At 30.9% G+C, this 27,806-nt stretch overlaps 6 protein-coding genes across 6 annotated transcripts; 1 reads left to right on the top strand and 5 right to left on the bottom strand.

The window, feature by feature from the left end:
- Positions 1-210: 210 nt before the first annotated feature.
- On the top strand, positions 211-1,021 carry LOC129895495 (DELLA protein RGL2-like). The gene is made up of 3 exons (XM_055971221.1): positions 211-358; positions 412-549; positions 669-1,021. Exons 1-3 carry the CDS (start codon positions 211-213, stop codon positions 1,019-1,021), a joined length of 639 nt encoding a protein of 212 aa, XP_055827196.1.
- A 1,290-nt stretch (positions 1,022-2,311) lies between these two features.
- On the bottom strand, positions 2,312-3,549 carry LOC129883555 (cell wall / vacuolar inhibitor of fructosidase 1-like). Its single transcript, XM_055958193.1, has 2 exons — positions 3,063-3,549; positions 2,312-2,588 (listed from the first exon to the last, which is right to left on the bottom strand). The coding sequence occupies exons 1-2, from the start codon at positions 3,360-3,362 to the stop codon at positions 2,370-2,372; spliced, it is 519 nt and encodes a 172-aa protein (XP_055814168.1). The 5' UTR covers positions 3,363-3,549; the 3' UTR covers positions 2,312-2,369.
- A 1,756-nt stretch (positions 3,550-5,305) lies between these two features.
- Positions 5,306-7,152, bottom strand: LOC129883561 (cell wall / vacuolar inhibitor of fructosidase 1-like). Its single transcript, XM_055958198.1, has 2 exons — positions 6,723-7,152; positions 5,306-5,664 (listed from the first exon to the last, which is right to left on the bottom strand). Exons 1-2 carry the CDS (start codon positions 7,017-7,019, stop codon positions 5,446-5,448), a joined length of 516 nt encoding a protein of 171 aa, XP_055814173.1. The 5' UTR covers positions 7,020-7,152; the 3' UTR covers positions 5,306-5,445.
- Positions 7,153-13,715: 6,563 nt separating this feature from the next.
- On the bottom strand, positions 13,716-14,685 carry LOC129883547 (cell wall / vacuolar inhibitor of fructosidase 1-like). Its single transcript, XM_055958187.1, has one exon. It carries the CDS (start codon positions 14,578-14,580, stop codon positions 14,053-14,055), a length of 528 nt encoding a protein of 175 aa, XP_055814162.1. The 5' UTR covers positions 14,581-14,685; the 3' UTR covers positions 13,716-14,052.
- A 2,776-nt stretch (positions 14,686-17,461) lies between these two features.
- Positions 17,462-22,592, bottom strand: LOC129890799 (nuclear poly(A) polymerase 3). The gene is made up of 10 exons (XM_055966279.1): positions 22,271-22,592; positions 21,731-21,808; positions 20,888-20,995; positions 20,532-20,594; positions 20,271-20,432; positions 20,038-20,151; positions 19,649-19,711; positions 19,236-19,541; positions 18,968-19,132; positions 17,462-18,126 (listed from the first exon to the last, which is right to left on the bottom strand). Exons 1-10 carry the CDS (start codon positions 22,499-22,501, stop codon positions 17,800-17,802), a joined length of 1,617 nt encoding a protein of 538 aa, XP_055822254.1. The 5' UTR covers positions 22,502-22,592; the 3' UTR covers positions 17,462-17,799.
- A 2,068-nt stretch (positions 22,593-24,660) lies between these two features.
- Positions 24,661-27,805, bottom strand: LOC129883544 (F-box protein At5g49610). The gene has a single exon (XM_055958182.1). It carries the CDS (start codon positions 27,554-27,556, stop codon positions 26,474-26,476), a length of 1,083 nt encoding a protein of 360 aa, XP_055814157.1. The 5' UTR covers positions 27,557-27,805; the 3' UTR covers positions 24,661-26,473.
- Position 27,806: the final 1 nt, after the last annotated feature.

The raw sequence follows: 27,806 nt of genomic DNA, 5'->3' as shown, positions 1-27,806 counted from the left end.
CAAGCTCTACGTGAATGAATCGATAGGGAAACAGGGAAATATTGCACGAAAGGTTTAGGGATACATGGAATGCAAAATTTTCAGGAGTCGTTAAGGAGCATAAACGCGTGCACGATTGCAGTTCAGGACATGCCTCTCTGTCAAGTGGTAAAATTTGTTGGAATTCAAGCTATAGTAGAAAACGTAGAAAACTCAAAAAAGATTCATATAATGGATCTCCAGATCAAAATGGGAATGCAATGGACTATCCTAATGCAAGCACTCGTAACTCATCAACATAATGCTGAAAATCCTCTGGAGTATCTTAAGATAACTGCATTTTTAGGTGTTCAGTCCAGGACTAACGTCGAGGAGACTGGTAAACGATTAGTGAGTTTTGCTGAGTCCTTCCATTTTTCGTTTTCATTCAAGATTGTTATGGTGGAAGATATCCTGGATCTCATTTTGATATCGATCCTGAGGAAGCCATTGTTGTTTACTCACAATATCTACTCTCCAACATGTTAACACAACAAGATAGGCTTGATTTCTTGATGGGATTTATCAAAGGTTTGAATCCTCATATAATGATCGTTGCAGAGGTCGAGGCAAATCTTAACTCTCCTGTTTTTATTAACCGTTTTATTGAAGCTCTATTCTATCATGGTGCTTTCTTTGATTTGTTCGAGGATTGTATGAAAATAATGAATCAACTAGGACGACTATGGAATCAGAGGTAATGTGGCATGGCATAAGGAACATTGTCGCGGTTGAGGGGGAGGAAAGGACTATTAGGCACGTAACGATTGAGTTATGGAGGAAGTATTTCAAGCGATTTGGAATGGAGGAGATGAAAATGAGCAACTCATCATTGTACCAAGCAAAAATGGTGGTAGAAAAATTTAGTAGTGGAAACTCTTTCACGCTTGAAATGAATGAAAATTTTATCGCGATTGGATGGAAAGGAACTCCTCTGAATTCACTTTCTGCATGGAAGTTCCACAAAAGAAGTGTTTTTCATAGAGCTTACATCACTCTTTAAAAAATCCATTCAGACATATGTTTTGCTCGAACTCTCAAAAAATATTGTCACATTCATGTTGAATACTCAAAAAAATGAATAGCTTTCAAAGGATCGGACTTACATCTAATCATATTTTCGAAAAGTCTATAACATAGCTTGTATCAGAAGTTATGTAGAGATTTTCCTTTGTTCCTTTTTTCCTTTTTGTATAATATGATATTTTATTTAGTGCTGCTCTCTATAATTGTTTTAACAATGCTAAATGCTGATTTTCTTCTTTTACTTAATGCTAATCTAAACAAATAATATAAATAATTTAAAAAGTTTTTTGTTGAACCTGATCTATTAGATGATGAGGCTGAATTAGAAGGACGAATTAGATGGTGACACGTTCAACTATTCATTTTTGTCATTTCATTTTCAAGAAAAAAACATCACCAATCAATTATATTTACAATAAATCTAAAGCATAAAATTGCATGTCATTGAGTATTTGTATCAAAAATTAATTTAATATATATAAATAATTCATTCGAAAATCAATAAACGAAAACATCCTTGAAAAAAAAGGGGTACTACATAAATTGAGATGGAAATTTTTTAATCTAAGACTAAGAAATTCAAAAACAATTCTTACTTTTTAAATTTTTGTGTCAAATCAAAATCAAATAAATAAATTAAAATGGAGAAAATATTAAAGTTATAGTAGTAGAGATTTATTTATAAGGGGACAAACATATTGGATAAGCGTGTGACACTTGTACCAATATTCATGACACATTTTCTCTTATTTTATTTATTTATTATTTAAGCGAGAGTTAAGGCCGAAGCAGGAAGGTTTCGTCGATATGCTTGCTTCAACAAGGATATTTTAGTAAAATTAAAAAAAACATTTTTTTGGTTTATTTTAATTTATTTAGTGCACAATTTTACAAAATTATGGGATCCATTTTAACTATGCCCTTTAATTCTAAATTCATATCTTTTAATTATAACTTTATTACTTTAAATATTGATAATATTTATATAAATTTTGTAACTACTTTGATTGAAAAAAATCAACGGTCAATAACGAAAAATACTTTAACTATGGACATTCTAATTATGAGCATCTTCATATTAGATTTGCAAGAAAAAAGAATGAGATAATTTGATATATATAATTTATTTAGAGCAAAAATGTAAAATTATTTAATTAACACCACTTAAAATAAATTTATGAACAAATATTGAACTAGTATATACCACGAATTTTTCACAACTAGTTTATTATTATAATAATAATAATAATAATAATTAAGATGGGTTTATTACACATGTCACTAATTTTGTGAAGAACACACATAACATAACATGACATGACATTTCACAATAAATTTCTTACAATAGCTCTACCAACATCAGAAAGTTCATGAACAACTATATTTAATTTAGAAAGTGGTAAATATTTAGTAGTTGTAGCTTTGAAATATTCTTCACATTCTTGTGCATCACCAGAAGAACCTACCATTGCATCTTCTGCAAATTTTGGATTACCTTTTGTCAATGCTTCTATGGCTTCTGGCATGCTTACTGTTAAAATTACCTGTTTTGGAACCATATAATAAAATTCAATATGTGATATTCAAGAAAAAAAATGAAGTTTAAATGTAATAAAATAGATTTGTTCTTCAACCTTGTAGCTAGTCTTAGCCAGTGGCGGAGTCAGGATTTTGACCAACAGGTTCAAAATCTGAAGAAGTAGATGCACGAACTAGTCGAAGGAGGTTCGACATCTACTATATATACATAAAATAATTATTTTAACCATATATAAATAGTATAATTTTATGCCGAAAGAGGTTCGGATGAACCCTCTAACTACAAGGTGGCTCCACCACTGGTCTTAGCTATGTGTCACGTAGAAAATTGAAATTAATGAGTTTCCAACAAGGAAATTAAAAGAACATGTTTCAAACAAACTAAAAAGAAAAGTAATGTTAAAAAGGAAAAGAGACACACATTGTTAAACGAATCGAAAAAATAAAAGTAAAACAGATAAATTGAAACGTGACGTTACCTTGTATGAAAATGCACATTTCTTTAAGGGATCTTTCCAAGCAAGAGGAGGATTAGACTGCCTAAGTTTTGAAATAGTATTAGCAGCTTGATTAGCTTTAGATTTAATAGCATCCACCATAATTAGTGCTAATGTTGTTACATCCCCTGCTGTTTCACTTCTTTTGTCTGAAGACAAAGTTTTCAAACACAACTCATAATTTGGTGTGTTCTTGCATGTTGATTCTACCAGATTATTATTATTCCCATTTGTTACTAGAACTAAAGCAAGAAACATCATTAGGAAAATCAAAAATTTCATTTTAAAAAAAAATTAGGAACTAAAAGTGGATTATTTTTTGTATGGAGAAAATTGAAGTTGGAGGGTGTTTTGTATTACTGTGTGTGTGTTTTATATAGTGTAGAGATGGCAAACGGACGGATTGAATTGAATTTGGATGCATTGAAAATGAATTTCGTCAAAATATTAATTAGGAAAAAAAAATATTATGGCATATAAAATATTAACTCATCAAATATCAGATTCTAATATACATAAGAATTAATCATTAATATATATACCATAAATAGATATATGTATTCCTTAAATACAAAAGTTTATATCATACATATACTATAAATATATATTTAGTAAACTTTCTTTTGTACAAAAGATACTTTCAATATAGAGTAATAAATTTACAGCATTAATAAAATATCCCATAAATTTATGTAAAATATATAACAATAGTAATCTCACGTTGCTACAAATTATATTTATACCATCAAAGTATATGATATATTTTAGATATAAAAAAGTTATACCATATATATATATTAGGATTATATATTCATAATTAGTAAAAAATAATAATTTAAAGTACTCCCGATATAATAATTGATACCCCTTTACTTAGTAGGGCTTGAAAGGCTGGACATTTTATTTTCCTTTCCTGTCCAGTATTTTCCATTCAAGCCGAAATAGGTATATTTATCCCACAAATTTATATCAAAGATATAATAATAATAATAATCTATTTTTTATAAATAGTATACCATAAAAATATCTTATATATTATAGTTATAAAATCTTGTACCAGCGTATATTACAACAAAATAAATTATATGTAATGATTTTTTATTAAAAATAACACTTTCAAAATAATAAATATCTACCATGAATATTTATTCATTAATTTATATAAGAAAATATAAAAATAATCTAATTTTGCCATATATATACATATATTACAAATAGAAATTTAGTTTAGAAAGATTTGATATTCTTTTTAAGGTATTTTGTTTAATGATTGAAGAGAATCTCTTAAATTAGGATAAATAGATGATTTTTTCTAGCATCAAATTAGGAATTATAATTAATTTTTATGATTCTTTAAAACGTCTATATACGTAATAAAAATGTTCATATATGTTATATTAAAAAAAATATTATTATTTATATAGTTAAGTCTTAGGAATTGTCTTTCCAAATATATTTTTTTAATTCACTTTTTCATTTTTTAATTCTTTTTTCGTGTTGTAAAATATATTTTAAAAATATGTTTATGAATTATGATATGATAAATGGATAATTAGACTTACACATTTAAATTTATCAAATACACGCGCTAAAATAAAATAAAAATAAAATAATATCATTTTCATGAAACTTCATAAACGAAAAAACAATAGCATATGAAATCACGAAAAATATATTCCTCACCATTTAGATTCAATTTCAGACTTGACTAGTCGATCTCGAGTTCGAGATGTAGAAACAGTCTCTTATAGAAATATAGGATAAGATAGCGTACAACAAATTCTCTAGATGTCTGATCCTTCTATAATAGAAACAGTCTCTTAAAGAAATATAGGATAAGATAGCGTACAACAAACCCTAGATGTTTGATCCTTCTATAAATCTCACGCATAGCTCGCGTACATAATTTCTCAAGCCATAATTAAAACCATAAAATTAATAAAATACATAACAATTCTCTACTTTTCAATTTGTTTGTCTTACTTTTCTTTTCAATCTGTTTAAAGAATAAAAAAAAATCTGATAACTTTTTTAACTCTAACTTTTCATGCACATGACATGTTAAAATCATAAGATTAAAAGACATTTTACATATTTTTAATTTAAAATTATAATTTTTTTAAAAAAAATAATAATTCTATATCAATTCAAAATCAGATAAATAAATTAAAACGAGTATTAAAGTTATAGTAGTAGAAACTTATCTAGAAGGGGGACAACGTATATTGGATATTAGATAAGAGTGTTACACTTGTATAAATATTCATGATACATTTTTTTCCTTATAATTAAGAGGGGTTCCATTACACATGTCACTAATTTATGAAAATGAAAAAGTGTAAGACACATAATAACACATGACATTTCACAATAAATTTCTTACAATAGCTCTACCAATATCAGAAAGTTCATGAACAACTATATTTAATTTAGAAAGTGGTAAATATTTAGTAGTTGTAGCTTTGAAATATTCTTCACATTCTTGGGCATCACCAGAAGAACCTACCATTCCATCTTCTGCAAATTTTGGATCACCTTTTGTCAATGCTTCTATGGCTTCTGGCATGCTTGCTGTTAAAATTACCTGTTTTGGAACCATATAATAAAAACATTCAAACATGTAATATTCCCTCTCAGTTTCAGTTTATGTAATATTAAGTCATTAATTAAAAGAAAGATGTATGCATTTTTATATTTAAAAAAATGATCAACCTTATACTTTTCATTTTACCTTAATGATAATAAAAAATTCAACATGTGATATTCTCTCGATTTCAGATCCTTTTTGAAAAAGTTCCGCAAATTTAAATTTAATTTCATTTCATAGTTCCGCAAATTTAAATTTAATTTAATTTCGGGAATTTTAATTAGTTAATTCTGTTATGCGAATTAATTAATTAAGAAAATTGATCAATCACGTCATTTACTCATTTACTGAAGTAGGGACAGCGGAGCGACGGGCGCTTCTTTTAAGCTTTAAGAGCTAAATGAATACTTTTAACCTTTTAAAAGCTGAAAGGTTACATAAGAGAGAAATGATTTTTTATTTTTTTCTTAATTTGATTCTCCAATTTTCCTTCTTAATTCACACTTTATTTAAATTCAATAAAAAGAAAATTTAATTTAATTACTTTTAATTATAGAAATTCGACAACTTTTTTTGAAATGGACCAAAAAAGTAAGAAAAGTGTATTACTTAAGGGAAATAGTATGTTTAAGATCAAAGTTTCAAAAGTTTTTTTAAAAAACTCAAATTATGTCACCTAAGTTGAAGCGAAAAAAGTAAAAAGTTTCGTTTCAATTTAAATAGCATAATTTAATTAAACATAAACTTTTTAAAAACGAAAGAAAGACTTTTAATACTTATACTACTGAACCAAGTCATGAAATTTTCACATATATATATATATATAAAATATTGTCATCAAATAAAAACTAAAAAGTTTAAAATTGAAGTATCTTTTAGTTAGATATTGAGAGTAAATTTTCACTAAGAAAGTAAGAGAAACATAAATAGAGTCCAAATTTTTACTAAAAAAATTATACAAACAAATTAAAACAGGAAAAACAAACGTAACTCCTTATGCTGAGTCAAAAATTTTATTAAAAAAATGAGACAAACAAATTGAACCGAGAACTTACCTTATACGAAAAGGCACAATTCTTCAAAGGATCTTTCCAAGCAGCAGGAGGATTAGAATGCCTAAGTTTTGAAATAGTATTAGCAGCTTGATTAGCTTTAGATTTAATAGCATCCACCATTATTAATGCTAATGTTGTTATATCCCTTGCTGTTCCACTTCTTTTGTCTGAAACCAAAGTTTTCACACATAACTCATAATTTGGTGTGTTCTTACATGTTGTTTCTACTAGATTATTATTCCCATTTGTTACTAGCACTATAGCTAGAAACATCATTAGGAAAATCAAAATTTTCATTTTCAAAGAAAATTAACAACTAATTTAGTTTGTTTTTTTTGTATGGAGAAAATTTGAAGTTGGAATGTGTTTTTGTAAGTGTGTGTATGTGTGTTTTATATAGTAGATGGATTCAATTGCGTGTTGATCTCTTGCTCTGTTGTTTCGGTGGGGTTTGTTTGGTATTTGTGGGAAGAGAGAATTTAATTTACAAACAAGTTACGATTCGTGGCTGAATCAGAATTTTCAATAAGAAAATTTATAATATGAAGAAATTGGTAGACGAAGAAGTAAAGGGGATTTAATATCTATTACATATACATAAAAAATTAATTTTAAGTCTTGGAGTAACTGGTAAAGTTGTTGTCATGTGACCGAGAGGTCACAAGTTCAAGCCTTGGGAACAGTCTCTGGCAAAAATACAAGGTAAGTCTGCGTATAATAGACCTTTGTGGTCAGACTCTTCCCCGAACCATGTGCATAGCGAAAGCTTTAGTGCTATAATAATATAATTTTTTATTGAAAGGTTTAAAATAAATCTCTTGTGCCCTTACTAGGTCCGCTCCGCTCCTGACCACAATGCTTTATGAATACTTATAAGTAAAATTTAAAACTTATGTCTGATGGATAATAAAAGCTTTATCAAATTTGTAGCATTAGCAAATTATGATTTCATGTGTTAATTTTATCATTTGTGATATTAACCATATTGTTTAATACATAAATGATTTAGTTTCTAACCAACAACCAAACAATCAAATCTATTTTTAAGTCAGTTTTTGACTTCTAAAAGTATTTAACAAATATAAAATAACTTAAAATAAATTTAAATTACTTAAAAATTAAAAGTAAGCCTCCCCCATTTTTTTATTTTTTAACTTAAAATCATTTAAATTTATTTTTTTATTTTTAACTTAAAAGTTAATACTCTTTGAAGTAAATCCAAACATGCTCTAAATCATAACACTCTAATATGATAAGACTTTGAAACTACCAAAATGTACACAAACCAAAAATCATTATTGGCCCTCCTATTTTGCCCTTGGAAAAAGACAAGCATGTTGTGTAACGTTTCATTTTATTTGGAAGTTTGTCAGTTTAGAAACGTAATAATTTTATAATATTGATGGATTGAAAACTATTGAAAAGCTTTTAGACTGAAAAGGTTTTGTAATATTCATTAATTGAAAATGAATCAATCAGAATTGAAAAGCTTTTAGACTAAAAAGATTTTAGAGATGAGGTATATATATAACACTTCAAAAAAAAATTATATAATAAAAGAGAAAAATGAATAACTTTTATAAGATATAATTTAAATTATGTCTACATGCTCTTTTGAATTCAATAATAATATAGCCCAAAAGATAAATTCAATATAATAATTGTATCAATATAGAAATATAATACAATTGTAATTATATATATTAATCAAGTTGAACATCCATAATTGTTAGAGATAATGATTCCTTTCATTATCCTCATGAAAGTGGAATGTATCACATTATTATGCCTTTCTCTTATCTCTTCCTTTTTGGGTTGATTTCTTGGAAGCATTTGCATGATTGATTTCGAAGGCGAGTCTTGGAGTAACTGGTAAAGTTGCTGTCATGTGATCATGAAGTCACGGATTCAAGCCTTGAAAATAGTCTCTGACAGAAATGCAAGGTAAGACTGCGTACTATAGACCCTTGTAGTCAGACCCTTCCCCGGACCCCGCGCATAGCGGACCGAGCTTTAGTGCATCGAGTTGCTCTTTCATTTGCATGATTGATTTTAGGACGGAGCTAAAGTATTAGTTACAGATTTAATTGAATTTATAAATTTTGATTTAATTTCATATTTATTTTAAATTTGATTGAATATGCATTTATTATTGTAATTAGTCGTAGTAACTTAAAATGATTAGAATTTAAGACTTATAAACTTTAAATTTTAGTTACGCCTCCAATGATTGTCCTTCTTACTTGTTTGATTGGATGATATTATCAAATCATTGAGTGATGCAATATACGTCTAGTGGTTTGATAAAATTGCATAGCATTATTGGTCATACATTTTTTCAGATGAACCTAGAAGCTTAATTTTGAATCTATTTGAATTCATGTATATCGATTTTCCTATCAGATATGTATAATTTTATGCATGTTATACATGAATTATATAAAGATTATATATTTATTTAATTATTTTTAATTTAAACGATTGGACAAACGACTCTTTAGATTATAAATTCCTTTAAAAATAAAAAAATCATACATTTTACCTTCATGATATTATTTCATTATCTTATTTTACTTTCATGATATCATTTCATTATCTTATTTTACTTTCATGATATCATTTCATTATCTTGAGGTGGTTGTACCCCAACTTTGAGTTAAAAGCATTTTGCACTATGCCTACTTTTTGACATTTTCCCACTATATCTTTTATTATCTACTAATTAATTTACTGGGAGAAGAAATATACCAATTAATTTATTGTTTTAGCCAAGTCCAAAATATACACATCTCTTTATCTATAATTAAAGATCTCAAATTTAAGTCTTTAAAAATAAAATAAAAACAATTATTTGAAAAGCATCATCTCCAAAAATAAGTCATTCAATGTACGTTTTAAATTTAATCAGATTATAATAAAAATATCAAACTTCGAAACGAGAAATCGAAAAAAAGAAGTTATATATACACCAATGTAACACTAGAGTGTCCTTTTCATGATTGGAAAACATAGAAAATAACAATAATTTGTTTTCTTTACCTCACGCTCCATGTGATCAAAGCTTGCATAATTTTTTAAAAAGTGGCCGTTGTTTTTGTTTTATAAAAAATAAAAAGAAATTTATTATTTTCCAACTCAAATTTTGTGATTATAAATTCTTTGAAATTTATTCTATACAAAATTTGAAGTCCAACCAGAGTTTTAAAGTATAATCACAAAGGATTGTCATTGAATAAAAAAAAAACGTTTTCGTCTATTGAAAATTTAAAACCTTATTCAACATAAGTTTAAATTAATTAAAATCATAAAATAAATATAGAACATAATAAAATAAAATAACTTAATATATAAAATATCTCGCGTTCACATATAATTTAATGGAATAACTATTTATATTGTAATATAGGGCCTACATAAGTGAGGGGACAACAAAAAATAAGACAGGTGGATAAATATTGTCCACCAAAGTGATTGGATAAGCATTTCTAGTTGCATTCACAGACAAATAACAATTTGATTTGATACATGAAAGTCTCTCCTTTTTTTTCTTTTGAATTTTTGTTATAAATTCGTCTTGAAGTCTGATTAATTCAAATTAAATAAAAAATATTAAAGACGGCTTCATTTTTAAATATTGAATTAAAGATATTTGATTGAGAATAGAAGTATAGTTACCATTTCAATTTTAACCATAGCCCGTGTCTATCGGACTTTGATCAGCTCGATTCTAACACGGGTTCTTAGGGGTTTGATCAGATATTTTCTTAAGCCCAAAGACCGGCCCATGTAGAAGCCCAAGGCATGGTCCGCTTGTGCACCAGCCCGATTAACTGAAAAAGTGATTTATCGACGATCTTGCAAAAGGTGTTTTCGTTATGCACGAGATTCAAAGAAGGATCATGCTGCAAGAATCTATCTATGTATGCAATCTTATCCTGCGCGGTTTATTTTTGAAAAAAACATTCATTATTATGGAATTTCAAATTCTGCTGGTGAAATTTCAAAGATATTATCTTAAAAGAATTTTATCTATGAAATTTGAAAACCCATAACAATGTTTTTTTTTTTCAATTACAAAATTGAACAGTGGCTATTTATGAATTTTATTTTGAATAAAGGAATTAGTATCTAAAGTTTTTGTTTTTAATGAGTCTCTAAAAGTCTAATGGTCCAACAAGTATGAGTATTCATGAATTGTGGGCTTCCTTGCTGTATTGGGCTGTAAATTGTTTGTGGGCTTCAACTTACATAGCCCACTAAACTTATTCTGGGCCAGTCAGTGCTTACTGATTATAAATGGGCTAGAGATTCTTGTTCTTTGATAAATGATGAAATATCCGGCTGATTTGTCGAAGAAGACCCTGGTCAATCCACGTAGCTTGCTTGACGTAACATTAACAATGAAGATATCGTAAATTAGTTCACAAGTATTGTAATTTACTTAAATATAATCAATTAAGAAGGTGGATAGATCACCAATTTTGGGATCGCCATTAAATGTAATTTACAAGTTTTCACTTTAGATATACAGTGTTTGAAGTTTCATATAACTGATACAGATAAATATGATTAAAATTCAATTATTTTTACATAAACTTTGGACATATACGACTAATCAGTTTCAAACATTTTTGTGTTCAACTATTTTTGTCTGAGGCTTGTGATACCCCATGTCTGAAGATATTCCAAAATGAATAGACGTACAATATTTTCAAAAAAATTAATCAAATATATATTAAATAACATTGTCCAAATAAAATATCCCCAAAATTTTTAAGGAAACAAAAACATCTGCCTTGGGGGGACCTTTATATTACACATTAGTTTAAAGATAAGAATACTCTTCTACTTTTTTAATATTATATTTCTAATCTTATTCTCAATTCATCTTTTTTTATGAGATAGTGGGTTACAGCATCACTCATCTTTAGTCAAAATGTCAAAATATCTTAGGCTTTTCATATTATAAATAACCTTAAAGCTTCATTATCATAATTACTAAATAAAATATCTAAAGACACTATCATTAATATATGTTTATTTATTCATTAAAACTAGATACAAATAATATTTACCTAACCCAATATGATTTGTGGTGTGGTGGAATTGCTTCACCCTTAATTAGAGGTCTCAGATTTGAGTCTGGGTATGAAAAAAATCATGTTAGAAACACCACTTCCAAATAAGCCCTGCAGTGTGCGATTTAAATTTAATCGAAACTCCACAAACTCCGAATATCGAGTGAAAAACTCAAAAAAAATATTTAGCTAAACCTCACCTCCACTTTATAAAAAGTCCTAAAGGAATAAGTTATGAAAAAATAAAGGCACTTATATTACAACCTCAACGCTTTATTCTCCCAACCACTCTAATATAACTTTTTTTAATAACATTGTTAAACTCGCATGCACTTCAATTATTTCATCGAAAATATTGACAAGGTTAAAGTTATTTTTGAAGAAAAAAAGATGAATATCAATCTTAGGATATGTGATAACGTAATTTTTGTTGATAGATTAGTGTTTGATCGTGACATGCAACATCAAAATAAACTTTAAGCATCCGAAGATTGTGTGGTCTAATGATTAATAGAGTTAGTTCAAATAAAGATCGAATCAAGTCGTGTTGATAAGTTTGGGCTAACATAATATTTTGTTGATAGATTTGTGCTCGTGACATTCGATATCAAAACAATTCTAAATCTTCTAAAATTTTGGTGTAACGATCAATAAAGCGAATTAAATGGACATCGATTTAAGTCTTGATGACAAGTATGGGCTAACATAATTTCTTTTGATAGATTAATGCTCGATCATGACATTTGACATAATAATAATAATTTTAAATACCTAAATTATGGCCTAACGGTTGATAAAGTGAACTAAATGAAGATCAATTCAAGTCTAGGTGACTAACACATAATTTTTCTTTATTTTTTGATATATTAGTATCCTAAAATATGATTTAGTGATTAATAAAGTGAATTAAAATGAAGATTAATTTAACTCTCGAAGATAAGTATGTGTTAACGTAATTTTTGTTGATAGATTAGTGCTCGATGTGACATTCCACATAATATATATTATCTTTAGGAGACATCTCATATAGTTGAAATGTCAAAGAAAAGATTGACAAGCTCACAACTATCGTTGAAGAAAATAGAAAGAAAATCGATGTAATTAAGTCTTGTTGATAGATTATTGCTTGATCGTGATATTCTACATCAGAATAGTAGTTTACGATCAATAAAGTAAGTAAAAATCATGAGATTAAAATTCAAATCTTTGTAGAGACAACAATTATTATTTAAGTGATTTAAATTTGAGAAATCAAATTATTCGATACTTATATTAAAAAATGTACATTTTTTTTTGAAATTAAAAAAATATACGGAATAACAAAAATAGTATTTTTATCCTAAAAAAATAATGAAAGATCAGTGAAAGCAAACCTATCACCTAATAGAATGCTTGCTTTATGTGCACGCACCAACCAACCAAATAATTGGTATTTTGCTGCTAAAATTAAAGGTACTAGCTAAAAGAAGATCAATACTTACGAATTTTGAATAAATTATTTATACATATTTAATAAATTACGATCTTAGCTAAAAATCTAATTCAGCCTTTGTTCGTGCTTCACATTTGTTTAAAAGTTGGTAAATTTATGTGTATAAAAAAAATGTAATTTACATACATTTTTAGTGTAAAAAGCTAATTACGTTATTTTCTTATTTTTTTTTCAAATTACAAAAATTCCTTAAAATCTATAAATTTAGAATATATCACTGGACTTCCGAATACATTAGCAGACATCCGAATACATAAAGGAGGGATGTATCAAAGAGGAAATAGAACATCCGAATACGTAAGGAAAGAATGTATCCGAGAAGGAAGAGATGTATCAAAGAGAGGAGGGTTGTATACGAGAGGGGGATAGTGATATATCAACAAAAAGGGAGTGATGTATCCAAGAATAACAAAAATAATAATGTCTCAATCCCAAACACATTGATCCTCACTATTTCATTTTGAGCTCAACTCATATCATCATTAAATCACATAAAGATTAAAACACTTAGAATTTATATGAAATATAATTTAGTGGAACTAATAGCCAAACTAGCTTAAATACAATTCACATTATTGTCTACATTTCTGTATATACAAACACACACATTAAACAAAATACTAGAATATAAAAAATAATTAAAAATAAAAAACTAGTACAGAAAGATGATTAGAAAATTATAACCCCTTATAATCCGACTCTTCTTCAAATTTTGCGAACTTCATGCACTGTACATCAACTTTGACCTTTGTTTCACCACTCATAATAACATTCTAATTATGGATTTAGCAACTTTTGAGAGTTCAATTATTTCCTGACTCATATCAGAAATTGGAAAAACCAATATATTATCATTTTTAAAACTAAACTCACAAGTTTGTGCTTCAACAACAACATCATTCATACCATCTTCAGCAAATTTAGGGACACCCTTCTTCAAGGCTTCAACGGCTACCTTTACATCGGCTCGTGGGACGGCGTTATACGCCACATAACATTGGCTAAGTGGGCCCCTCCACTCAGGGTTCGATATCTCGAGCTCTTTCAACTTTTTCATTATTTCTATGGACTTTGATTTCACCGCGTCCACCATGACGAGGCTTAGGGTGGTGATGTCAGCCTCATTGCTTCGGGGATCGGATTGTAGGGTTGTGACACATAAGGAGTAGTACGGGGTCTTCCTACACGTTGCGTGTATAAAACTATTATTATTATTATTGTTGCTGCTACTATCGTTGTTGAGTGCTAAATTGGTGATTAGCATCAATATAGGGAATAAATTTCTCATTTTTAATTTTTTTTTTCTTGAGGATTGAAGAAAGAATGAGAAGATGATGAAGGAATATAGGTAGGAAAAAGCTAAAGAAATATTAAAGGTGTTTTGATATATATATATTTTTTTTCAAGATTACAACTAAAGCAATTGTGTTGACATATAAATAGAGAAGGAAAGTGACCAAAGCAATTGTGTGCATCACTCAAAGTGTATGGTGGAAACTTATTAGTTAATTATCATATTAAATTGAAAATTTTCATATCACAATTTCGATATCATGATATTTTATATGCATGTTCGATTTTTTTTTTGGTATTATGTATAAACACTATGTGAGAGAAAACTGAGAGTAATAAATGAAATTAATAGTTGGAAAAAATGAAATATTAATAGTTTTACAATAACATAAAATTAGAAAGTGAAACATAATCTTTGCGTAGTGAGGAAGCATCAAATTCTGATACTCCCTCCATCCCAATTTTATATGGTATTTTTCATATTTCGAGATTCAAACAAGTCTATTTTTAATCGTAAATTTTTCATATATTTTTTATGTAGTTTATAAAAATATAATTTTTTTCAAAAAAAATTAAAGATTTCATACATCCGATCAACCTAAATTATTTGACTTTTGAAAAACGAAAAAGTGTCACATAAATTATGACAGTGACGGTCACAAGTAAACTTTATTTGTTTAGCATTAGTTGATTTCCAAATTGCGACGTTAGCTACTTGTCGTGCCAACTAGCAAAAGCTTTTAGACCGTAAATTAATTGTTTTTAATTAATAAATTATATTCCCAATCACATCATTAACAAACCATTTCTTTTTTTTGTCACCAAATATTATAATTCCCTCATATATTTTTTCTTCATTTTTCTCTATTTTCAATAACCTAAAAAAGCACAAAAAGATTAGTTATCATTTTCTAAACGTGTATATAAATATAAATATAAATATGATAATGAATTCCGTCCATTTTTTTTAAAAATAATTAAAAAGTAGGGTTAATAGCATATTTTGGTTTGTTTTTATCTTTTATTTATTCTCTTTAATTATTTTATTTTCACCGACTCCACTAATTTGATTAATTACGTTAATCCCTCAACCAATAGAATTAATTAAATTTACAAACTGGTACAATAATGATGATGTTTGGAAATAGCAAAGCATATCTAGAACATATAGAATTTGCTACATACATTAAGCCAAAAATAATTTTAGCGGGCAATTAATTAATGATAATAGTTTAATTACCGCTAAATATATCATTTTAGTGCGTAAAAATTAGAGCTTTTTGTAATTGTCCCCAAAATCTGTAGTGACATTGTATCCAACGATAATTAACTAATGCTGATAAAAGTTTTAATTTAACACTCTTTTATTGCCGCTAAAAACTATTTTTATTGTAGTAGTATTTGACATGCTTTAATATTCTCTTTAGGTAATAAACAAGTTAGTTATCTGGATTAGTCGGGCCAAGGAGATACCAATGGAAAATTAAAAAAACAATTAAAAAGATTAGTTACAAAAGAAAAATTACTAGATATTTTGATGTAGATGACGACATTTAGAAGAGTCCTTTGAGAAAAATAAAATTAACAAGAGTTGATTAAAGCTGTCCAAGGATTAATTAAATCAATCACAATTAACAATGACATTTTAAATTTTTAATAGGGCCTTAATTATTAGTGCTTGTAAACAAATTGCCTTGGAGAAAAAGATCTTACTGGGTGCAAGTGCAACTTGTTTACTTTAAGTTAAAAAAAATTATATCATCTAACGACCTATATAATCCAAAAATGAAAATGGCATCTTTCAAAGTGGTTTTTTGCTTAATATTCAGGGCTTGACTCAATTCATATTCGTACTGAGATATTTTAAATTTGAACCTGAGATTTCTAGACTCTTTTACTTATAAAAGTAAACCATTTTTGACGATTAATGATGTTGGGTTTTTGTTTCTCACTCGATATTTGACATGTCCGATCAAATCTAGATTTACACTGAATTTTTTTATATAAGAGATAAAACACTTTGTAACAAAGACTATTCCATATCCAAAGCTCGAACTCGAAATCTCTAAAAAAAGTTACCTATATAAGTAAATAAACCACTTTTGACGGTTGATGTTGTCCAACGGTTGTTTTCTTCATATCCGAATACACTAATCTTATTAATTTATTTTATTCTTAAGACTCAAACTTAAGACCTCTAATTAAGTGTTTTTATTTATTGTAATTATTATTAAACACAATGCCCTCAATAAAATATCTTAGCTAGTTGCACCACTTGCTTAATTCAAATTAAAGATTATCATAATCTAAACAAACTAAAAATGACATCTTCTCAAAGTGGTATCAAATTACCACTTCTTGGCATAAGTATGTCTCTATCATATACACATGAAACCATAGACTTTAGACATTATACTATAACTCCCATTATATTCATGAAATGACTTTTACATTGTCATGTAGAATATTTGGCCAGACACATCTTTTAATTAAAGGTGAATAAATATCAACGATCCCATCATAATTCACGTATTCATTTTGCCTTTCAATTTTACCATTTCCAATCAAAAAGAAGAAAAACTACAAAGTGCTAGAAAAAAAAAGAGGTATGTTGAAAACGTTTTTCGGAGAATAAGAGGGAAAAAAAATCATTTCCCCCCTTTTAATAATTTTTCGATATTTGATTACCAGAAAATGATTTATAAATATCTTACTTTCGTACCAAACAACCATCCATTAATACAAGAACTAAATCAACCAATATTTGCTAAATTCAGAAAATAGAAAAAGATTTACTCCTCAAAGTAAATATATAATTAAGGAACCAAATTTTTTTAAATAATCAAACAAGGATAAGAAGAATAGTAACCTTTTCATTACATCAATAATTCAATTTTTCTTTACATTTTCTTCCATCAATTAATTCAATAGCAAAAAAAAAAAAGTGTTTGTGAGGATCAAAAGTTTCAAAATTAATACAATACAATGCAAATGTACAAAGTTTCTTCATGTTCTTTATATGTGTGATCAACAAATATGTGCAGTGTCAACCCTGTATTTACTAGAAATATTCTTGCTATCGTTTCGAGTAAATTGTATTTCCCAAAAAGTGGATCCCGCTCTAATATCTCCGAATAGCACAGCAGCTTACCTTCCAGCACTAGGATAATCGGGATTTTCGTTTGTAGGCAAGTAATCATCAGCACAACGAGGTTTATACTTGGGCTGTGGAGGAGTTTTTTTTCCGATTGCCATCAACAACTCTCCAGCATGGCTTAGAGTTCTTTCGTTCGAGAGGAAGCTGATCAGCTTTTTTAGGCAACTGATATGCTTTTACGATCGATAACTTCATCGTTCCAGTTGAGACTTGATGCAATCCGTTGTCGATGCTCTTCAGAAAGTATTCTTCCACGAGATCAGCGTTTATTAGATCAGTCCTACCAGTTGGTAATCCCCAATAGAAGATGACATTAGGCTCTGATGCATCTGTGTCGACATATTCAGTTGGGTTCGGGTCACAAAAACCCAATAACTCCTCCAGCTGCGTGGAATGAAAGAAAGTCTCATTACGAAAGAACTAAAAATACGACTCCAGTTAATAAGAAATGATACAATACTTCTCGTAGACGAGAACATCTCAATAATTTAACACAAATATGCTATGTTGCTTAAGACTCTCCACAATTGTTGTTGTATCCGTGTCAAATCCTCAAAAAATGCATTATTTTGGAAGGTCCAGCACGCAACATAGCAAATAAGCATCAAATGTAAATAAGGAGCACTAGTCATTTTAGATAAGACTTCTTATTCCTACAATTATATTTATCACTACTGCTATCTGCAAAGGGAGTCTTGGAGCAATGATACAGTTGTCTCTGTATGATTTATAGGGTCACGAGTTCGAGGTGTGGAATCAACCATTAATACTAGCATCAGGGTACACTGCCTACATTACCCCCATTGGAGTGTTTCCCTTCCTCAGACACCGCGTGAACACGGGATGCTTCGTGCACCAAACAGTCCTTTACTCTGCTATTTGTGAGTTGTGAGTTGTGACTATCACATAACACAAATCATATGGACGCCCTCCACCTTTCACTATTATCACATGCCATTATTTTTTATCTTCAACAAGACACTAGAAAACGGTTTAGAAATGGTTTTCCTCAAAACCTCTGGTGTGCACAAAAGTATTTTGTGTTATAACGAACATAGGAAAAACATGATAGGAAAGTCATTGGCAGGAACAAGTTTGTCTCCAACTCTCACCGGTACCTACTCGGTCCAGTAAATCCTAGCAGCCAATATGCTGATGCAATAAGCTAAAATAGTGATGATACCTTTACTAAAACAGAGAAAATAAGTCTGCAGCAGGGACATACCTTGACCAGTAAACAGCGAAAACGTGACTTGACCCAACCTACCCAGTCTCCTAGTTCATCTTTGTCGCAAGCTGAGAGAAAAATTTTGACGAATAGTCCATATCTTCTTGCATAAGGAAAAGGCTCAAAAAGGATATTCCAATCAAAATCTGGACTTAACATATCCTGAAGTAAAATTACATAGAGTAAGTGGTGAAGGGAAAAATAACCACTAAAAGAACTAAAATAATGACCAGGACGACAGGATATGTTCGAAATTATCATATACCTTAGTCAACATATGTCCTCTTAGGAACTCTGTCCTGATTTTATAGAATGTGCTTTTGGTAATGTTGGAATGACAAAATTCGTACGGGCTACATGGTAACTGGATTGGCATCCACAAAACCTTATCATGAGTTGGGATGAATGGCCTAGCTATTTGGTCTTGCAGAATTACTGGAGTTGGCCAAGGCCACAAGGCAAATGTCTTGAACAGAAGTAAAATGAGTGCGCTTAAGCAGGCACTTGGATGCCTTTGGCAGATAAATGCTGAAAGCACAGCCAAGTGAATTCCTCCAAAGAATCCAAGCAACTGAAGGTTATCGCATGATTGGATTTGATTCGAGGCCAAGAAAAAGATAATGTTAGCATGAAATATAGAAGTAGAGAAGCAGCAGAGCGAATCCATGAATCTCTTACATTTGCATAAACTCCACGTCTTTTAGCCCATAATTTGACGCAACGAAGCACTGCTTGGAATACCTGTAGCATATCAACCAAGAATGTAATACACGGAAACTTTCACACTAGGCCAAACTAAGGGATCCTGTCAAGCATGCTACGTCAAACCACGCTATTTCTATCAACTACCTCTGTTTAAATTTGTTTGTCTTACTTTCCTTTTTAGTGCGTTTCAAAACGAATGCCTCTTTCCTTTTTTGGTAACTCTTTAATTCTAACTTTTCACATGGCATGTTTGGGACCACAAGATTCAAAAGCCTTTTTACTTTCTCAAACTCCGTGCCAAGTCAAAATAAGACAAACAAATTGAAACGGAGGAAGTAATACAAGTTGACATCATTACTTGCCTCTATGTTTGGCACAAGATGAAGAATGCTCCTATTGGCACGCACACCAGACAAACTTTTCCAGCTTGTGTTGTCGATATTCTTAAGGAAGAATGGATTAAATACGTCCACATTCTATATGTAAAGAGAAAATCAATTAGATAGAGTAATCGTATAGTATCTGTAAAGGAAGAAATTTAACACTTTTGGTTAACAAGGTCTCTTTCACTTGAACTGTAATCAAAATAACTCACCTCGGGGATAGATATTACTTTGAGTCGTGCATAGGGAAGATCAATGGATATCCCATCAAATTTGAATCGCATCAGAGGAACTTTTGCATCCTTGACACAGTGGATTTCCGATATTTCAGGCCTGCTTGCAAGCATGTTATGCAGAATGATGAAAAAGTCTTCCTACAGGAGGCACAACGAGATACACATGACATGTAGCATTATAGGCATTGCACAACCTCATTTAGAAATAAAGAACCTAAAAAAGGAAACAAGACTCACAGCTATAGTGGCAAAGTAAGGACCAACACACAAAGCATCGATATCTGACTCTGAATTATAAACCTGCAAATATTGGAAACGTATCAAAAGATGATGAAGCTGCAGAAACAAGCGGATCAGCTCTCATGATGCAAGAAATTGTCAGCTGTGGTGATAAGAAAAGAGGAGTAACAGCATAACAGAAAACTTTCAAATTAAATCTGCGGTTGACAACAAGAAAATGTGAATCAGATATTCAGGACAACACTTATTATCCAACATAAATATCTGTGATCAGCAATACTGCAATTTCCAACAAGACGAAACCAAAAAAAAAAGAAGGAAAACCGAAGGAGAGCTTATGAAATTAGACTTACTCCTAGACCATACGATCCATATGTCAATATTGTCCCAGAGGCAAACTTAAGGTACTTTTTTGGAAGACCTCGTTGGTAAGTCACCGTTTTAACCCATTCCACTACTATCTGCAAAATAATAACGAATAAATAATGTGATTGAAAAGCTTTTGTAGCTCACTGAAATCTCCAATGAAATCATATACTTAATGTGATGGAAACTGACCTCGATATAAAACATTAAGATTGACAAGTAACTGGTGAGTTATACAACTAATCTTGAATGAAGTCATAGTATTACTCTTGCAGCATCTTGTTCTCGATTTCTATTATTGTTTGACGTTTTTTGTACTTTGATTTTCGTATGTTTTGTTATAGTTACTGAGCAGGATGCTTTGTCATGCTTTCTATTGTATTTTGCCACGACTTCTTCATTTCCGTTATCTCCTCATCTGAACTGCTTTTATATGTGTTTCATCGGGCCGAGGGTCTAACAAAAATAACCTCTCTACGTCCAGAGTAGGGGTAAGGTCTGCATACACCTACCCTCCCAGAACCCCATTACACTAGGTATGTTGATGTTGTTGTTTTTCCCTAGTTGTTACATTAGGAGAGTTTATTTTCTTCTTTGTTTTCATTCTAGGAGAGATACTGAGATGATCAACTACACTTTACATCGAACCCAATTACATAACCATTTAAGAACTATACCTTGTTACCAACAAGACTGCACCTTTATAATGTGATGTTTTGACTTAATATAAAAATACACACACATACAGCATATATATGCACCCATAAGAGCAAAATGTATATCAAATACATATAAATCTAAATTATGCTTAAATAGATAAAAAAAAGAACCTTTTTGAGCTTGTCAATAGCATTTCTCCTCTTCATTTCATCTTCTCCACAAGGCACTAAACCCTCATTTACCATCATCTTCAAAAAATGCAAATTAACACCTCATTAATCATCAAACAACACAAATTAACAAAATATTAACCTCATACTAGCTCAACTGGTTGGCTACCCGAACTTTATCTTATTGGTTAAGGTTCGATTCTTCACCTCGTAATTCACCCTTCCCCTACCCCCAAATTAAAAAACAAAAAGCCCCAAATAATAGAATCTCAATAGTTCGGCTAGTTGACTATTTGAACTTTCACCTTATTGGCTAGGATTCAATTCTCCACCTCATAATTCCCCCTTACCCTGCACCCAAATTAAAAAAAGAAAAGCCTCAAATAATAGAATCTCAATAGCTCAGCTGGTTAACTATTCCAACTTTTACTGTTAGGGTTCGATTCTCCACCACGTGATTCCCCCTTCCCCTAACCCCAAATTGAAAAAAGAAGAAAAAAGCCCCAAATATTGACACAACAATAGATAGTAAACTACTACCTGAAGCAGGGCCATTGATCTTTCCATTTCCATTCTCAAAATCACATCTGGGTTTCGTCCAAAACCCAGAAATATTTCTGGGTTTTGATTAAAATCGCCAAATTGAGGCTCTGAAGAAGCAAGATTAGAGCTTGCCAGCCCAATAGACCTTGTGGGTCGGCATTTTAAAGGATGATTAACAGCTCCAATAAGATCACTAATAAGTTGGTTTTCAAAAATTTCTAATTCCATGCACAAATTGAAAAAATCAAAAGGAATCTCCTTGGAAATTCCAAATTATTCTCAAGAATCTACAAAGTTACAATGGAAGGATCTCCAACTATTGAGGAACTAACAAACTATAATGACGGGTATTAAGGACTTGTTTGGTTTATGTAATAAGGTTATCATAAATTAGTAGCAATATTTTGCATTATATATATTAAGAAAAAAGATTAGCTATGTAGTTTTTGGTTTTCATTTTTTTGTTGCAAATAATTATGCATGCATGCATAAGGGATTATATAGCAAGCTTTTTTTTAATATACATTATTTTATGAGGATATAAGGTAGCATAAAATTGGACGATTGGTAATACATCTTTAAGACAGTGGTTGAGTTGATACAGTAGGTGGTATTTCACGAGGGAGATCGCGGATTGATTCCCTTTGTAAATGTGGCTTTCTCGATCGAGCTCGTCATATTAGACTTATCTAGTCTCCTATATAGTTTAATTTGTGAGCTATTGCACATGAGTGAATTTATCCACTCGATGGATATCGACAGGGGCGGAACTACAGGGGTGCGAGGGGTGGCGACCGAACCCCCTTCGTCGGAAAATTGCACTATATATATACTGCGAATTTTGTTATTCATGTACAAATATTATTTTTGCATCCCCTTAACAAATGGAGATTGTTGATTAGTGGATAAGGTGCTTGAGATTGAGCCCATGGTTGTGGGTTCGATTCTCGGCAATGACACATTTTTTACTTTTTTCATTCAGTCCCTTATTTTTTAATTTTCTTGAACCCCCTTATCAAATATTCTGATTCCGCCCCTGGATATCGACTACAGGTTTCTTGGTGTTCCCAAAAAATAAATCTATGATATCCAAAATAACCTCGGTATAGTAAATAGAACATGCTTTAATCGACCACATTTTGATCCATGAAGTGTGGTATACAACAACAACAACATATTCAGTGAAATCTCACAAGTGGAGCATGAAGTGTGGGTATACCTGTGACAATATATACGGGAGTTAGCATGGAGGTTAGGATTAGAATAGACGAGTAGTAGATAATTGCATATTTTTATTATATGGATGTGAATTATCGGAGCCATATGATAGGGCTATCAAAAGAAAATTTTCATTTTCAAACCGTAATGACAAACCTCAAGATATGTTGCTCTGACTTTCCAAAAATAATGTCCCTTGTCGAATTCTCTAAAAAATACTCTACTTTTAAAGAATCCACCCTCTGCCTCACACCCCCAATAGACATGATATTTGACGACCAAAGTTGGTCATCGATTTGGAGATGAGAAAGTAAATAAGATGTACAGATAATCTTAGTAAACCTTACAGAACTTGAAAATACAAAGTTGTCATTAATACTTATCTTTAGCGACGACTAATATATGTTTTCGTTGCGACTGAAGTTGCCACTAATATAATTTTTAGTTATGTGTTGTTGCGTCGACTTAAGTTGTCACTAAACTTATATTTAGCGATAACTAATATTTGTATTTTCGGCGACTATAGTTGCCACTAATATTTACATTTAGTGGCGGCTAATATAGATTTTCATCCAAATTTTCATGAAATATCTCTAATGACCTAGTGAAAGATATCCATAGCCTTTACAAAATTCATGACTGATTTTCTCATGTATTCGTGACTTTTTAGGGAATATGACTAACCATCTTTGTTTAACCACAAATTTGTGTACCATGCTGTTATTTTTTAAACTACTTGCTTCAATTAATATTTAGACATTATTTTCAAATTTTGGTAGTCAAAAAATATCCCTAAACTAAAACATTATCATTGTACACTTAATAGGGAGCTAAAAGCATAGCTTCCAATGGACATATATCAGACCAACAAGTGATAGTGAGTCAAATTATCCTGGAAGGATATCTCAACATATAAATTGATTAAGAGCCTATTTGGATGAACTTATTTGAAGTAACTTATAATTTGAAAACTGCTTATAATTTTAAAAAAATTAAAATAGATGCAACCCAACTTATATTTTCAACTTATAAGCTGTTTTCAACTTATAAGCTGTTTAAAATAAGTCCATCCAAACAAACTCAATTATTTATTGAGGTTTATTTTAAGCACAAAATGACTTTAAGTTGGCCAGTCAAACACTAAAAAAAAGCTGAAAACAACTTATAAATAACTTATAAGACAATCCAAACGGGCTCTAATTCATGTCAAAACCAACCACCTATGATGAACTGAGGTTCCAGTATATATACACAGCATGACAAAAGATCAATACAATGACTGCTCAAAGAGATGAGAGTTCGACTAGTGATAGCATTATGTGCAACAGTTGAATAGAAAGATGTACACGAGCCTCGGATCAATGGCAAGAAAAGAGACTGCTTGTAAAGGCATGGTGTTACGAACCATGAAGGCAAGATTAAGCTGTCCATTACACAGTACATCGCCTTCCATACTTGGCTGTTTCTTTGATAAATCAAAATCAAAAACTGCTTATGTGTAGCAAGGTAACAATAACTGTCAATTTGACTTATTGGAAAATCCCCGGTCCATCTCTCTAATGCATCGAAGACTAACCATTTGCCTTTCTCCCCAATAAGTCAGCATATGACTGATTATATTCCAGCCAAAACCACTTTTGAGTTCCACACGACACACACAGTATGGCAGAATATCAAGACAATGATTGCTCAAGGTGACAGGAGTTAGACTAATGATAGTAGATAGATGTACACGTGCCTAGGATCAATGGCAGGAAAAGAGAGTGCTTGTAAAGATGTGTGCTACGAACCAAATAGGCAAGGTTGACCTTTCCTTCACAGAGTACATCACCTTCCATACTCGGCTGTTTTTTTGATATATCAAAACCTGCTTATGTGTAGCACAAGGTAACAATAGTTGTCAATTTTGACTTATTGGTAAAATGTCCGGTACCATCTCTCTAATGCATCAAAGACTCACTTTGTCCGCCATTTGCCTTTCTCCCCAATAAGTCAGCATATAACTGATTGCATCCCAGACAAAACCACCTTTGAGGTTTCACACGGCATACACGCATGGCAGATTATCAAGACAATGAATGCTCAAGGTAACAGAAGTTGAGACTAATGATAGCATTATGTACAACAGTTGAATAGAAAGATGTATGTGAGCCTCGGATCAATAGCAGGAAAAGAGAGTGCTTGTAAAGACGTGAGCTACGAACCATAAATGCAAGGTTGAGCTGTCCTTCACAGAGTACACTGCCTTCCATACTCGGCAGTTTCATTGATATATCAAAACCTGCTTATGTGTAGCAAGGTAAGCAAAGTTGTCATTTTGACTTATCGGGAAAATGCCCAGTACCATCCCTATTAATGCATCGAAGATTCACTTTGTCAGCCATTTGCCTTTCTCCCCAATGAGTCAGCAAATAACTGATTACGTCACAGCCAAAACCACCTTTGAGGTTCCACACAACATTCACAGTATGGCAGAATATTAAGACAATGACTGCTCAAGGTAACAAGAGTTAGACTAATGAGAGCATTATGTACAACAGTTGAATAGAAAGATGTACACGAGCCTCGGATCAATGGCAGGAAAAGAGAGTGCTTGTAAAGGCGTGTGCTATGAACCATAAAGGCAAGGTTGATTTGTCCTTTACAGAGTACATCACCTTCCATACTCAGCTGTTTCTTTGATATATCAAAACCTGCTTATGTGTAGAAAGGTAAACAAAGTTGTCACTTTGACTTATTGGGAAAATGCCCGGTACCATCCCTCTAATGCATTGAAGACTTACTTTGTCAACCATTTGTCATTCTCCACGATAAGTCAACATATAACTAACTATATCCCAGCCAAAACCGTCTTTGAGGTTCCACACAGCATGCACAAAATAACAAAAGAACAAGATGAACACTGGTAAAAGAGACAGGACTTAAGACTAACAATAGCATTATGTACAAAGGTTGAATAGAAAGATGTACACGATCCTCGGGTCAATGGCAGGAAAAGAGAGTGCTTCTAAAGGCATGTGCTGAGAACCATAAAGGCAAGGTTGAGCTGTCCTTTACCGAGAACATCTCCTTCCACACACGGCTGTTTCGCTGATATACCAAAACCTGCTTATGTGTAGCAAGGTAAACATAGTTGTCATTTTGACTTATTGGGAAAATGCCCGGTACCATCCCTCTAATGCATCGAAGGCTCACTTTGTCCACCATTCGCCATTCTTCCTTCTCGTAATCCTCCATTACCCAAATAACCATCCAAGCCTCATATATCTGAATCACGGACAAGTGCCCATCCAATTCCAACAAATAAACCCGACTGCTAACTCCACAACTAATTTCATGGGGCAACTGGAATTTCCTCCAAACATCAGTACCCAAATCAAGAACAAGCATACACGAACAACTATCCGTCAACCAATGCAATCCACCATTAATAAACACAACTTGATTCTTATTCATATGTGTGAATTGATTGTCTTGCAACGAGACAAACTTCCTCCATTTGTTCGACTCTGAATCATAAACCATACATATAAACGTCCTCTCAGGACGATGACCAAACGACCTATGATAACCAGCTAAAACCACATTATACTTTTGTTTCATCAAATCACAACCCAAACCAACAAGAGTAGCTTCACCATCTGGATGAAACCTTGTAATAGGCCTTTCCCTACTTCTAGGAAGCAATTTATATTCTCTAGTCAATGGATTACAAACATAGTAAACACCCTTATCAGGTATACTAGACAAACATAACAAACCATTACAAGAAGCTCTAACTTTAACCCTATCTTTTACAAAATCCAATGAAAATTCAGAAACCCCTTTTAAATTATCAACACAAATCAAACTAGATCTTGATTCTGATGAAGGTTCAGTAACCTGAACAAGTACCATAGGATTCTTAACTGAGAGTTCATTATAAATATTTGTGAAGTATTTATCAGATATCAATTTGTACCAAACTTTACACACAACTTTTGTCTTAAAAACTGATTTAACAGGTAATCTTGCAAGAATCTGAAGAATTACCTCATCTGGGAAAACCCCATATGGTGAATTCATCTTAAATTTGATTTGGGGTCAAAAAATGAGATTTTTTTTTCAGAAATGGAAGAAAGACTCACCCTTTCTCACATTTTTGAGGTCTTTCTGTAATTTGATGAAGATGGGGTTGTTGAATTATCTTGGAAATTGAAGAAAAACATGAATAATTTGTGAAATTGAAGAAAAAAAAAGAAGGGAAATGGCTACCGATTTCTAAGAAATTGCTGTGAAAATGGAATGGCTAATTCTTGATTTTGTTACAAAATAG

Source organism: Solanum dulcamara, chromosome 1 (genome assembly GCF_947179165.1).
Source record: "Solanum dulcamara chromosome 1, daSolDulc1.2, whole genome shotgun sequence".
Lineage (NCBI taxonomy): Eukaryota > Viridiplantae > Streptophyta > Magnoliopsida > Solanales > Solanaceae > Solanum > Solanum dulcamara.
Note: the sequence above shows the minus strand (reverse complement) of the source record. Positions and strands in the feature narration are given on the sequence as shown.